The sequence below is a fragment of the Colletotrichum fioriniae genome (genome assembly GCF_027942845.1).
Source record: "Colletotrichum fioriniae strain IMI 355084 chromosome Unknown scaffold_15, whole genome shotgun sequence".
Lineage (NCBI taxonomy): Eukaryota > Fungi > Ascomycota > Sordariomycetes > Glomerellales > Glomerellaceae > Colletotrichum > Colletotrichum fioriniae.
Genome location: NW_027076851.1, coordinates 1,143,365 through 1,155,319, shown reverse-complemented (window position 1 = coordinate 1,155,319; position 11,955 = coordinate 1,143,365). Strand labels below are relative to the sequence as shown.

Genomic DNA, 11,955 nt, shown 5'->3' with positions numbered 1-11,955 from the left:
CTTCAAGACTGTTGCGTCATTTGCCTCGAAGAGATCACCGAAGGCTGTGAGGCGCAACCCTGCCACCACCACAATTTCGACTTCCTCTGCCTCGCGACATGGCTGGAACGACAAACAGCATGTCCGCTATGTAAAACCGAGATCAAAGAGGTCCGCTACGAGTTTAGCGACGACCGAAAGCAATGGAAGACCTTCAAGGCCCCAGAGAGACCCCCGGATAAGGCTGGAGACACAGCGAACGCCTCTTCTAGTCAGCAGACAAGGCGGTATTACTCTCAAGCTCGCCCACGGCGGCCACGGCCACATGCGCCTTCGACAACTCGGCCCAATCTGTCTCAAGATGAGGCAATCACCCGCCGAAGACATGTCTATCGACATCAACTGTACTCGCTACACGTGGGCTCGAACAGGATATCAAGATACAGAGACTTGACTCCGCAAATGTTCGCCTCCGATACAGAGCTTGTCTCGCGCGCGCGTACATTCCTGCGGCGAGAACTACAGGTCTTTGAGTTTCTCTCGCCCGACAATGATGCAAGGCCGCAAGATACCGACCCAGTCCGACGTCGCAGAGCCAACAATGCCGAGTTCTTGCTCGAGTACATCATCGCTATCCTCAAGACCGTGGATATGCAAGGCAGCATGGGCCAAGCTGAGGAGCTCATTCAAGAGTTTCTGGGCAGAGAGAATACAAGATTGCTGCTTCACGAGCTTCGAGCGTGGCTGAGAAGCCCCTACATGTCGCTTGAAAGCTGGGATCGCGCTGTGCAATATCCGGATGTCACACCCAAGCGGCGACGGTCACAGAGTCCCAGCACAGCCAATCGTGGAGAATCGTCCACGACCACCAACAGTATATACCCTTCAACCTGGAGGAGAGACGAAAGACGCAGGTATCGCAGGCAGCCTTACGAATCGCGTCGGTTACGGAATGACCAGAGATTACGAGAGGCGACAGAACGCTACTCGGTTGATTGAGCACTGATAGCACAACTCGAACACGATGATACCCTTTGGTTCTGGCTTTACACGTATTTGCGGCGGATCCTTTTGCGGAACTATTTTGCGCAGTGGATGACACAGGATACAAGCTTTAGACTGGCCTGTGCTTTATTAGCTTGCGACTTTGCAAGGGCGGCAGAGCGGCAGGGCGGCAGGGCCCTCGGCGGTGGTAATGAACAAGGGGGCGTAATAGACTCCACGAATCATGAATGCAACGTAACAAACCAAGTGCCGAAATGCAGAGTGCCGAACGCCATCGGAACCTTCCCAGACCCGCCTTCGCCGACTTTTGCTTCGGCTGAATAATGGCGGGTGTGGGCTCTCTTGTGCTGATGAAGAGACAAGACGGGGTAAGCTCGCTCGATATGGAGGAATCCCGCCGGCCTTTAGCTAAATGATTCCGGTCGGATCGGGCTCCGGGTCTGATTGGTAATCAACTCAAAGTCGGCGCCAGTTACGGCGGAGTCCCGCCGTATTCGATCGAGGCCGAGGCCGAATTTTACGACATATTTGACGTCTTTGATTCCCATGCCGTAGATTTTGAAAATAGATTTTATTTTACCATATCTGTGTATTCAAATTCTCCTACATCGTCGCGTAAGAAATTCGAAGAGTGAATGAACACCGCACGCCAAGCAAGCAAGATGTCCACCATTAACATCACAGTCATATCAGACCCTGTCTGCCCCTTTGTAAGACGCCTTTCGCCAAGTTTCGTATTTTGCCAAGGCAATGTCACTAACCTCACTCGCAGTGCTATCTCGGCAAAGCCCGTCTGAACAGAGCGATAGACCTCTACAAAAAGACGTACCCCGGCGGCAAGGACGACACCTTCAACGTGACGTGGCAAGCCTACTACCTCGACCCGACGGCGCCCCGCAAGGGCGTTCCCGTCAACGAGCGCATGGCGGCGCGCTTCGGCGCCGACAGGCTGGAGATGATGCACGCGCGCATGAAGAAGCTGGGCGCCGCGGAAGGGTTCAATTTCACATTCGGGGGCAAGATCGGGCACACGCGGGACGCGCACCGGACGATCCAGCTGGCCAAGACCAAGGGTCCCGAGGTGGAGAACGCGGTGGTGGACTCGATTATGAAGAGTTACTTTGAGGAGGACGGGGATGTGACGAGCTGGGATATGATTGTGGATGCGGCGGTACGGGGTGGGCTTGAGAGGGGGAGGTGAGGAGGTGGCTTGAGGAGGGTAAGGAGGGAGGAGGTTGATAAGCAGGTGGAGGAGGCGTATCGGATGGGGGGTTAGGGGGTGCCTCATTTTGTGATTGAGGACAAGTATGAGGTTGGAGGCGCGCAGGAGGTGGGTGAGTTTTTGGGACAGATTGTCGCAGCGAGAGAGGGGTGGGAGGGCGGCCGGGGACAGGATGGGCTTTCGTGTTGACGTTCTCATGGCATACACGCGCACACGGAGAATACGATCGGAGTGTAGGATACTTTTTGGGTCATGATGGAGCTTTGTTTGAATTTCTGGGGTATCATGTCGTAAAACAACCATGGCAGTAGAAGCGCCCTCGTTTAATATCCTCATTCCTTCTTTCCAACCAACATCACATGTTTAACAATGCTCCCAAATCCTTTTCCATCGCCCGTAAACGCTGCTGCAATTCCCGCTTCTTCTTATCAAGCTCCCTCACAAACTCCTCCTCGGCCCGAAGATCCTCTTCTGTCATGACATCCTCGCCCGCCTCTTCCTCCTCATCCCCCTCGTCATCAAAATCCTCGTCGTCGCCCTCCCCCATCCAGTGATCCTTATTCATCCTCTCCACCGCGGCCTGGTTCTCGGCAACCTTGGCCTCGTAGTACGCCAATGTGTTCGTCTGGTGCGCGTACCGCGACCTCAGCTGCGGGATGCGCTCGAGGGCGCCGGGGAGAGCATACACGCCGCACAGCTTCGTTGCGCCCTGCAAGAGAACCTCGACGTCGACATCGCCTCCTTTACTCGCAGCCTGGCGCTCGCCGCGCCGCAGCTGGGCGTGGAGGTCGCCTCCCAGGACGGCGGAGACGGCGGTGTGCCGGCGGGGCCCGCCTATACCGCCGCCGCCTGCTGCGCGAGAGGTTCCTGGCGGGGGGCCGGTGGTGACTTCGCCCGAAGCGACGTTGAAGACGGTTTGGCGGCGGGAGGTAGTGGGTTTCGCTTCTTGGTTTTGTGCGGAGGATGATGATGTTGTTATCGGTGGTGGGGGTGGGGGTACGGAGAAGAGGGCGCGTTCATGGGCTTCGGTGTCGCGGATTAGGGAGGTGATGTCGGTGTTGTAGAGCATTGCATTTGTGAAGATCTTGGGGGTGGGAAGCTGGCGTGGTATGTTAGTGAATGTCTTGGATGGGGGCCAAAGGGAGGGCATCTTGGGGAGGGTGCTTTGATGAGGAGGGGTGATGCGTACGGGAGCGAGTCGATGCCCTCGCAGGAGAGAGCTATCTGCTCGAGGTGGATTGCGAGCATTGACATAGTGGCGTCTTCTTCTGTGATATCTAGAAATTTGACCTTGCGCTCTGTAGGCAGTCGACGTTGGATGTGTGATGTGTTGATGTTGGATTTGGAGCTTTCCCAATGTCAACAAACTGCCCCACCAAACACATGATTTGTTTCCCCAGTTGGAGAAGGAGCTCTCTCCCGCGACCTTGCTTGGTGCACGGACCAGCTCATGTTTATTCCCAAAACCTACAGCTAAGTACTCCGTAGGGTGGGCGTCAACTGCTCCTTCCTCAACTCTCACTCATCAACTCTTCAACAGCTACGTGCTGTCATCATTCTAACCATCGTAGGCCCAGGCGCTACCAGAGTCATGCATTCTTTCGATGAGATTGAGGCTTTGAATAGCAGGCTATGACGGCTGAGACCGGTGATTCTACCGAGGCTCAAGGCATCCCCTCGTTGGACGGCAGTACGAACACCAACGATGCCAATGAAAGATGAATAGGAGCAACTGCGCCAAATCTGACAGCTAAGCCTCTCCATGTCTCTCTCACGTTTGAATCACTCGACGGACATGGAAGTAAGAAGTCAACTCACAAAAAGTTTTGGTGATGTATAGCTGCACGCGGTAGGACCCAAACAACACAGCTCGGTATCTGCCAGATCGCCATCCCAGCCACCAGCCACTCACTTCCCCTAGACGACGGTCAGACCTTGGGCATTATTCACGAGGCTATCATTCCGTACCAAGCACATTTGATATTCAAGGCTGCCTGTTGCCTCGCCGGGTGAGGATCGCAATAAGCGGCTTGGACCCTCGACGATGTGACTCTATCGGGCTGAACGTGCCGATTAGCTGGGCATACAACGTCAGAAATGACGGCAGATGGACACTCTCATTGGGTCCTATGCGCGTCTGCTGGCTCTCCTTCAAAGGGCTATCTATTGGCGCATGTGGTGGTGTACTCTTTTTACGGCAGCCTGTAAGACGCCCACATGCACCTCAAACAGCCCCAACAACGCAAGGCATAAATAGTTGCTTTCTCTGACTTGTTGTCATTTTCTGTTTGCGACTCTACCGGCGTGACCGTCATCTGCTTGTGTACTCTGTCACCATCTCAGAGCCTTGCATGATAAATTACCAGAGGTATGTTTTCGGTCTCTTGGTGCACAGCCTGGATCTGACTGCATCTCGCTCTCGCGCATCGCATCTTCGCTTATTCGCACCCCATCTCAGCCCCCAAAAACACACCAGACATTGTCAATCTTCAAGGCAACAGGGAGGGCAGGCAGCGGGGTGGCGCCCTAGCCGCTACGACCGACCCCCCTAATTGGCGAGTGCCCCCTGGTCGAGTGACCAGCCAAGATGGAAGATGGGCGCCGTCGTCTATCCCGGCCCGGGTTCAGGCCAACTCAGCCCTGCCTGCACCTTGTGTCTGCGGTGTCTCTACTTCTTTTCTGGAGCAGAAAAATGTCTTACCCTATTCCCCATGAAATGCTAACGACCGCTACGAGGGGAACTAGGATCTCTAGTTTGTGGTTGGAAGTTTGTTCGTTTGTCTGACCGGCGCCGCCCTCCATCTCCATCTTCCTTCCCCACGATATAATGCCGCGTGAGCACCCACCGTCCGTCTCCCGTTGGTCACTTGACCACATTCCCTTTCTGTCATCACCCTCTCTGTCATTTTCACTTTCGCCATCTGGCTATTCTTGGCTCTATATTGTGCTAGCCATACCCGTCGTCATGGCCGCCGGCCTCTTCTCCATTCCAGGTTTGGGCGACAGGTTCGCGGTGCGGTATCGATCACGACAACAGAAACGAACAGAGCTGCATAAACAGAGGATGGGTTCGACAAAGTTTCTCGGCTCCCAGGTGGGAGGCAGTTCCGTCATCAGCTACTCTTATACCGATTTTCCCTGGAAACTGCTCGCATGGGACATTTACTACTTTTTCCAGTACATCTGGGCGCTTCCATGGATTGTTTGGCCTATAAGTCCAGCCGATTCGGGGGATCTCGATGAGTTGGCCTTCACGAGGCAGAACCTCTTTTGTGTGGGAATGCACCTATTTCTCTGCGTTTTACAAATTGCCTTCATCTTGGCGTTGCCATTTGCTGTCTTATTGCCCATTTGGATCGCCGGCCTCGCCTTCGGTGCCTTCTTCGCCGTCAACTATTTGCTCTGCCTATTGCTGAACGGGCCAACCCTCACCTACGCCTCGGATCCCAAATACGCACCAGAGCTACCGGAGCACGCTCACGAGAAGTGGATCTTTTTGAATGGAGTTGCCGTTGGGTAAGTTGTGATCGACTGCTATTATATGTTCCCAGTACATTTCAGCATGCATATACGGGAAACTAGATGGGGGTATAACAGACTGACTAACACGGCATCAGGGACCACTGGATGAAGAACAATCTGAACAGACTTGCCCTCACCTTCAAGCGGCCAATCCTCGGTATTCACAACCAGACTTCGGGAATCCTCTTTGACGTTGTCGAATGTCTCATCCAACGGAACTTGGGATACGCGACCTACGATGTACGAATGTGCTATCGAATTGTCAAGGAAACGCTCTACAACCCACAATACTCCAAGGTGGTCTTTGTCTTGCATTCGCAGGGAGGTATCGAGGGTGGCCTTGTTCTCGACTGGCTTTTGCAGGAACTGCCGCAAGATCTTCTTGCCAAACTCGAGGTAGGTGACACCGGACATTCTGTATAACAACACTTCTAACAATGTCCAGGTATACACATTTGGCAACGCCGCAAACCACTTCAACAACCCCCATCGCCACGCAATGTCCCAGGCTCTCGCACAAAACAACCCAGCTGCCATGACCTTGACCACGACCAGCATAACCCACGGCGACTTCGTGGATAGCCCCATATCGCCAATCGCCAACAGCGGTCAACAACGCCTCGTCTCCAGTCACAGCACGGGGAGCCAAGGCGAACACGGCAACCCACGCACACCCAGCCTCCCCAAAGAGTCGTCCTCTATTTCTTCTCGATCATCGACGGCCGCACTGGACCGCGCCATCGGCCATGTCGAGCACTACGCCCACACCACGGACTTTGTCGCCATCTGGGGCGTCTTGCACTTCTGCACGTCCCTCACGGCGGACCACAGCATGCCGCGCTTCATCGGGCGGCTCTTTGTCAGGGCCTCGGAGCGCGGTGGACACCAATTCTGTCAGCATTACCTCGACGGCATGTTCCCCCTCGCAAAGGACCCGGAGACGGGCGAGTTTATCGGCGCCGCAGAGGAGAGCGAGTTCATGGAGAGCGAGATCCAGGTCGGACGGCAGGGCGATGCCGGGGCCAACGCGCGTGAGGCCTTTGAGGTTGCGTATTTGGGTCGTGATGTCAATAACGAGGTTGAGTTCCATGGGGAGCATGTCAAGGGACGGCATAGGAAGAAGACGGTCAAGGTGAAGGATCTTTCGAGGTTGTGGCTGTACCGGAATGGACGGAGTCCGCCTGAGACGCCGCCTTATTTGTATACAGAGAATGGGATTGTGAGGAACGCGACTTTGTAGATGAGTGAATGAAGTTTTGTGTTTTGGTGTGTAGGTAGTTCTATAGAATGATACCCTCTGGTTGTTATTGCGCACATTCGGCTCGTTCATTATATAACGACGATTATTGAGGATGGTATCAGTTTCCTTGTTTGACTTACATAGTTCGGCGCTCCTACTTGTGTACGGATCGTCGTCGGGAAGGTATGCTGATAGAGTGATATACTATCCAGCAAAAGGACTCGGTTCTACTGGCGTTGAGGCTGCAATTCATTTCCCCATGCACATCACGACGACTGGGTAGTAGGGAGACATCAAGTGAAAATAAGAATAAAAAACAACAATGGGACGACTAATCGAGGGTTCGAACTTGGATCCCGAAATAGACAGGAGACTTCACGGCCTAACCGGGGCCTCTGCAGCTCGAATTGAACCCCTCTACCATACGACCCAGGTGCTTATTGTTGAGGAAATGGTGATGAATGATTGGATATAGAGCCTCGTAGGCGATCTGGGTCGTTTTCTGGGAAGGTACCGCAGGAATTATTGAGAAGGCGAGGAAGGTATGGATTCCACACTGGCACCTGCCTTTTATAGGTGCCGAGATATCTACTACCACGTCTTTCGTCTTATTTGTATTTGTAACAGGTTTTGGATCACAGAGCTCTCTCTGTGAGGACATATAAGGATGGGTAATGCGCCAGAGACCTGTGGATGGAGGCAAGGCATCACGCTCACCTGAGATTCCGGTGCTATCGTAGGGCTGTAATCCGAGATCTAGAATCGAGCCATTCCTTATTGCTTGGATTTTTGCATTTCTCTTAACTGTGTCTGACAGTTTTAAGTAAAGAGGGGGAAGACATTCCATCTGAGGGTCTTGGTCCTTGGCTCGTGAGTATTCAGCAGTGTATTTGACCAGAACGAGGTGGGGTTGCCGAGATTGGCTGTGCGATGCGTTCGTTGTCTTAACTTGGGATGTAGAAGATTGTGGCCTTATTGAGTACCTTTCTGCATGCTGAGGAGCAAAGGATAGAGTAGAGACGCAATATGTTGCTGGGCAACAGATCACTAGAGATTCGACTGCTGCTTGGAAGATCAACAGGTCCTGCCCGCTATTGGATGCGGATTTATACTCGGGCTGCCGACGGGCTTCAAGAACAGAGTCGGAAGCCAAAGGCGAGATTGAATTGAGAGTCGGGATCTGGCGTGAAGGGGTGGGGGACGAGGAATCCCCCACTCTGGCCCGCAATCTATAGCAATGTATCGGTCTGTTCCTGAAGAGGCGATGGAAAGCAGATGTGATGTGTGGCCACCATGCCCTCTCTTCAAGAACATGAAACTTCAACGAATTTTGATGGTCAATTGTCTTTTCTGAAAGAGCAGCTCATAGTTTGCAGATCTAGCCTTGTAAGAAAGGATAGAAACGGCTGATACTAGACTGAAAGACAACATGCGATAGTTTCAAGAACGAGTATCCACGCAATATTGTAGCCGGAGACTCGTGACTTCATTTCTGGGCTTGTGTCAATGGAGAGCAAACTATTGATCCAAGTTAGTGTCGAATGTAACTTGAAGCTGGTGTTACCGACTTTGGTGATGTTCCCCTCGGTGAAAGACCCTCACCGAAATGTCAGACGGGCAGCGGGCCGAAAGGGGTCCAGTGTGAGGTGAGGTGCGTGTGAGTGGAGCCTACCTTATCGCAATGACTCACCGAGTGGCGGGTAGTGGGTCTGCTCTCTTTTTTTTCGCCTGCAAGCTGCCCGGCTGCGGCCTTGCCCCTGTCGATGAGATGGGGACCCTGATAAAATCGGCTGGGAAACGACGATGCCAGCGCAAAAAACACGCATGCCCAACGGGATCCATCATTTCATGTCGGGACCCATGTCTATCCGTAAGGTATCCGTACTCCGTATGTGAAAAGTAAAATGTTCAAATCAAATTGCTTGGGCTTGACATGTGCCCGGTCACCTCTTCATTTTGGTTCCCGACCATGAAACTCGGCCTGGTTCGATTTTCTGTTTCCGCTTGGATGACCTCCTCGACCCATTCCAAGTAGTTCTCCTTATTTAAGCAGTGGCATGATACTCGTCCGTCATTCAAATTACTCACTTCCGTGTAAAAGCGGATGACTGGACTAGGGACACCGCCTCAGTGTGAAGATATGTGCAATGTCAGAGCTATTTTGATCAAATGCGCAAAAAGCAAGGCGGCTCGCGCAATGGTTGTTGTGGCGCGCGTCCCGAGAGAGAAAATGTTTCCTCCCAACAAATGGACAATGAATAATGGATCCATGTCCGAAGCTACCTGCTTTATAAGGTAATGAAGATAAGTCACGGTGAAGGAGCTGCCGCAAGCTATCCGTCGAGCTAAACCAGTAAAGCTGTCCAAGACCGGAAAGCAGGGGACCTCGCGCATATCTTAGCTTGGCTGAGAACGGGAAGAGAAAAAAAAACTGTCAAGAATAGGTCCGCATGCCTCAGCCCTGGCATCTGGTTCGCGGCTCGCGCCATCTTGGAAATCTTGTCAATCATTTTATTATCGGGCCGCCGAAAATTGACGCAAGCCGCTCCCTGCGCCTTCGGGTTACCCACCGATTCCACACACCTGTTTGTTTTATGCTTGGGAGGGGCCCATCAGAGCGGCAAAGGAGGGTCAAAGGACTCAAGAAGGCAACTTGTGGTCCAGAACGGTGTGAAGTGGCCCCATAATAAAAACTGGAAATAACCCGAGCCGATCTCGAATTGGTTTCGCCATCTCTGCGGCGCCGCGCATTTTCTGCCCTACGCGCCTCCCTATCAAGGGTCAAAGGCCTATCTACGGAGTCCTGAGGCGTCGCTTTTTGATAAGTGACTCGAGGGCGAGAAATTTGTTTTCATACAAGAGGAAACGCCCTCCCTCGCAACTTCCATTTTGACAGTCAAACATCCACTAGGAATTGTTTACCCCCCAACCCTTGGAGCTTCCTTGAAGGCTCCTCACATCATCATCAACAGCAACATCAACAACACCGCCTAAAGGCATCATACACACCACCAAGCCATGCAGTCGGTCCACATCAAGCACGGCTCAATCCGACAGGGCAAGTTCGACATTTACTGGAGCAAGGACAATGAGTGGGCCATTATCGACGAGGAGGAGGAGGAGAACGAGCGCAGGCTGAAGGAGCTTCATCGCCTGAGCACGCGATACTGGAGCGCTGGTCTCTTGGTTGTCCTGGTGCCCGCTATGTGCGGTCTACTATGGTGCTGCCGGTAAGCATTCTTGTCTTCCACCTCACTTATCTTGAGATCTCACTCACTAACACCTCACGTCAGATTCAGAAGACGCCTCTAAAAGTGTTCGCGGGTTTTCATCACTCCACTCAACTCCTTACGATTGAAGTCTTCAATCGAATTATGACTATCCTTCGGGCATGTCACGCCCTTCAGTAGAGGTTCTATCTTGAACCGACTGGGGCGAAATGAGCGATGTCGTCGAACTACCAAAGATCAACGTCGCCATGCGTTCGTCTCGACGTCGAAAGCTCTCATTTCTTTTTCGATTCCTCGCTCATTGAACCACCTCGTCCACTTCCTCTTATCAACCTCTCATCAACTTCAATCTTTCCTTGCTTGGCCTGCGCATGCTCAGCCGCCGCAACGCCAGCATCAAGCCCAACATGAGCAACCCCCTTAACAACACCGTGCGCCGCCGTCGCTGCTGCCGCGCTCGAAGACGACCCGCCGGTGCTCCCCACCAGTACATCAGCACACACCTCGGCCCCCTCGATCGCGACAGCGCCAAACGTCACGCTAAGCGCCATCGGAACCAATAAGTCCCCCTTCTTCGTCTTCACCGCCAGGCCCCTCTCGACGGCATGCCGCTCGAGGATCCGTCGTTTCCTGCGCGCGTTGCGGATGCGCGCCGCGTCGTAGGGGACCATGAGCCAGCTGAGCCCCGCGGTGACTGCGCCCGCTGCAGTGTGGAGCGCTGTTGCGGTCGAGCTGCCCGCGAGCTGGCGGACATAGTGGGATCGTCGGGCGATGAGGGCTTCGTTGGACATTTGGCGGCATTTTAGGTCGTATGCTTCTGCGTTGAAGGGCATTGTCTTTTTGGTCTTCAGGGTTTGGAGTTCTCGGTTAGGAGATGGTGAAGGGTTATGACGAAGGGAGGGGTCTGATATGGAAAGAGGCGGGAATCGAGGATGAGGCTGTGTGGTACTTATTCCATCTCCCTCAGATCTAGACTGAGAATGTGGTCCCTCGGGAAGCACCTTGCAGTTATAACAACATCTCCAGCTATGGAGATTGCAATCGACCTACCGTCACAAGTACTCAGACGAAGATGGCCTAGGCGGACAGAACCAAACAGAACGCATGAATTGCATAGAAAGAATAGAAAGAAAGGCCGCAGCAGCTCGCACTGATGGAGGCTGACGGAACCTTGAGCTTATCAGACCATCCAATTTTTTGTTGTCAGTTGTCAGTCGGGGGGAGATAAGTCCGGCCCCGCCCATACCCATTTCTAATGTCCAGGACCGACTCCGAAGAGGGGTAGACCGGGGCCGGTTCTTTCGGGCCCCGGGATAGGGGGGTGTGGATCAGTGCGCCGGACGATCCCGGTGTGGCGGCAATGTGCTCCCGTCTCGACATTGGACGGACTGGGACCGGGGCTGCGGAGGTTCAAATTGGTCCGGCAGTATTCGAGGAGGCGGCGAATCGAGGCTGGTTCTAGTCTGTAGAGCTTTCGCTGCGAAAGAAGAAGTTTTGCTACGGGCCAGCAGTCAAAAAGCTGAATAGACATGGTCTCGTAGTGAGTTGATCCGGTTTCCTATTCAATATGTCCGTTCAGCTTATCGACTGCTGGTTCGTGGTAAACTTTTTTTTTATTTACGGTGGAAGCACTTCCTGACTTGTTCACGTCGTGGCGCCGAGCCTTTTTCTGGGGCGGAGTTTCGGAGTCCGGCTGCTTGAACGTTGGTCTGCTGACGGCCCGGCGCGCGGCCGTGGATATCAGATGGTCCAGGCAA

General features: G+C 53.4%; 5 protein-coding genes across 5 annotated transcripts; 3 read left to right on the top strand and 2 right to left on the bottom strand.

Annotated features, from left to right (window-relative positions):
* Positions 1–1,530: 1,530 nt before the first annotated feature.
* On the top strand, positions 1,531–2,185 carry N0V96_010815 (uncharacterized protein; the record flags this gene model as incomplete). Its single annotated transcript, XM_065759056.1, has 2 exons — positions 1,531–1,535; positions 1,786–2,185. The coding sequence occupies 2 exons, from the start codon at positions 1,531–1,533 to the stop codon at positions 2,183–2,185; spliced, it is 405 nt and encodes a 134-aa protein (XP_065612366.1).
* Positions 2,186–2,561: 376 nt separating this feature from the next.
* Positions 2,562–3,275, bottom strand: N0V96_010814 (uncharacterized protein; the record flags this gene model as incomplete). Its single annotated transcript, XM_053196941.2, has 1 exon — positions 2,562–3,275. The coding sequence occupies one exon, from the start codon at positions 3,273–3,275 to the stop codon at positions 2,562–2,564; it is 714 nt and encodes a 237-aa protein (XP_053045629.1).
* A 2,513-nt stretch (positions 3,276–5,788) lies between these two features.
* Positions 5,789–6,968, top strand: N0V96_010813 (uncharacterized protein; the record flags this gene model as incomplete). Its single annotated transcript, XM_065759055.1, has 2 exons — positions 5,789–5,794; positions 6,174–6,968. The coding sequence occupies 2 exons, from the start codon at positions 5,789–5,791 to the stop codon at positions 6,966–6,968; spliced, it is 801 nt and encodes a 266-aa protein (XP_065612365.1).
* A 3,018-nt stretch (positions 6,969–9,986) lies between these two features.
* On the top strand, positions 9,987–10,202 carry N0V96_010812 (uncharacterized protein; the record flags this gene model as incomplete). The annotated part of the gene is made up of 2 exons (XM_065759054.1): positions 9,987–9,995; positions 10,026–10,202. The coding sequence occupies 2 exons, from the start codon at positions 9,987–9,989 to the stop codon at positions 10,200–10,202; spliced, it is 186 nt and encodes a 61-aa protein (XP_065612364.1).
* Positions 10,203–10,473: 271 nt separating this feature from the next.
* N0V96_010811 (uncharacterized protein) lies at positions 10,474–11,031 on the bottom strand (the record flags this gene model as incomplete). The annotated part of the gene is made up of 1 exon (XM_053196944.2): positions 10,474–11,031. One exon carries the CDS (start codon positions 11,029–11,031, stop codon positions 10,474–10,476), a length of 558 nt encoding a protein of 185 aa, XP_053045632.1.
* Positions 11,032–11,955: the final 924 nt, after the last annotated feature.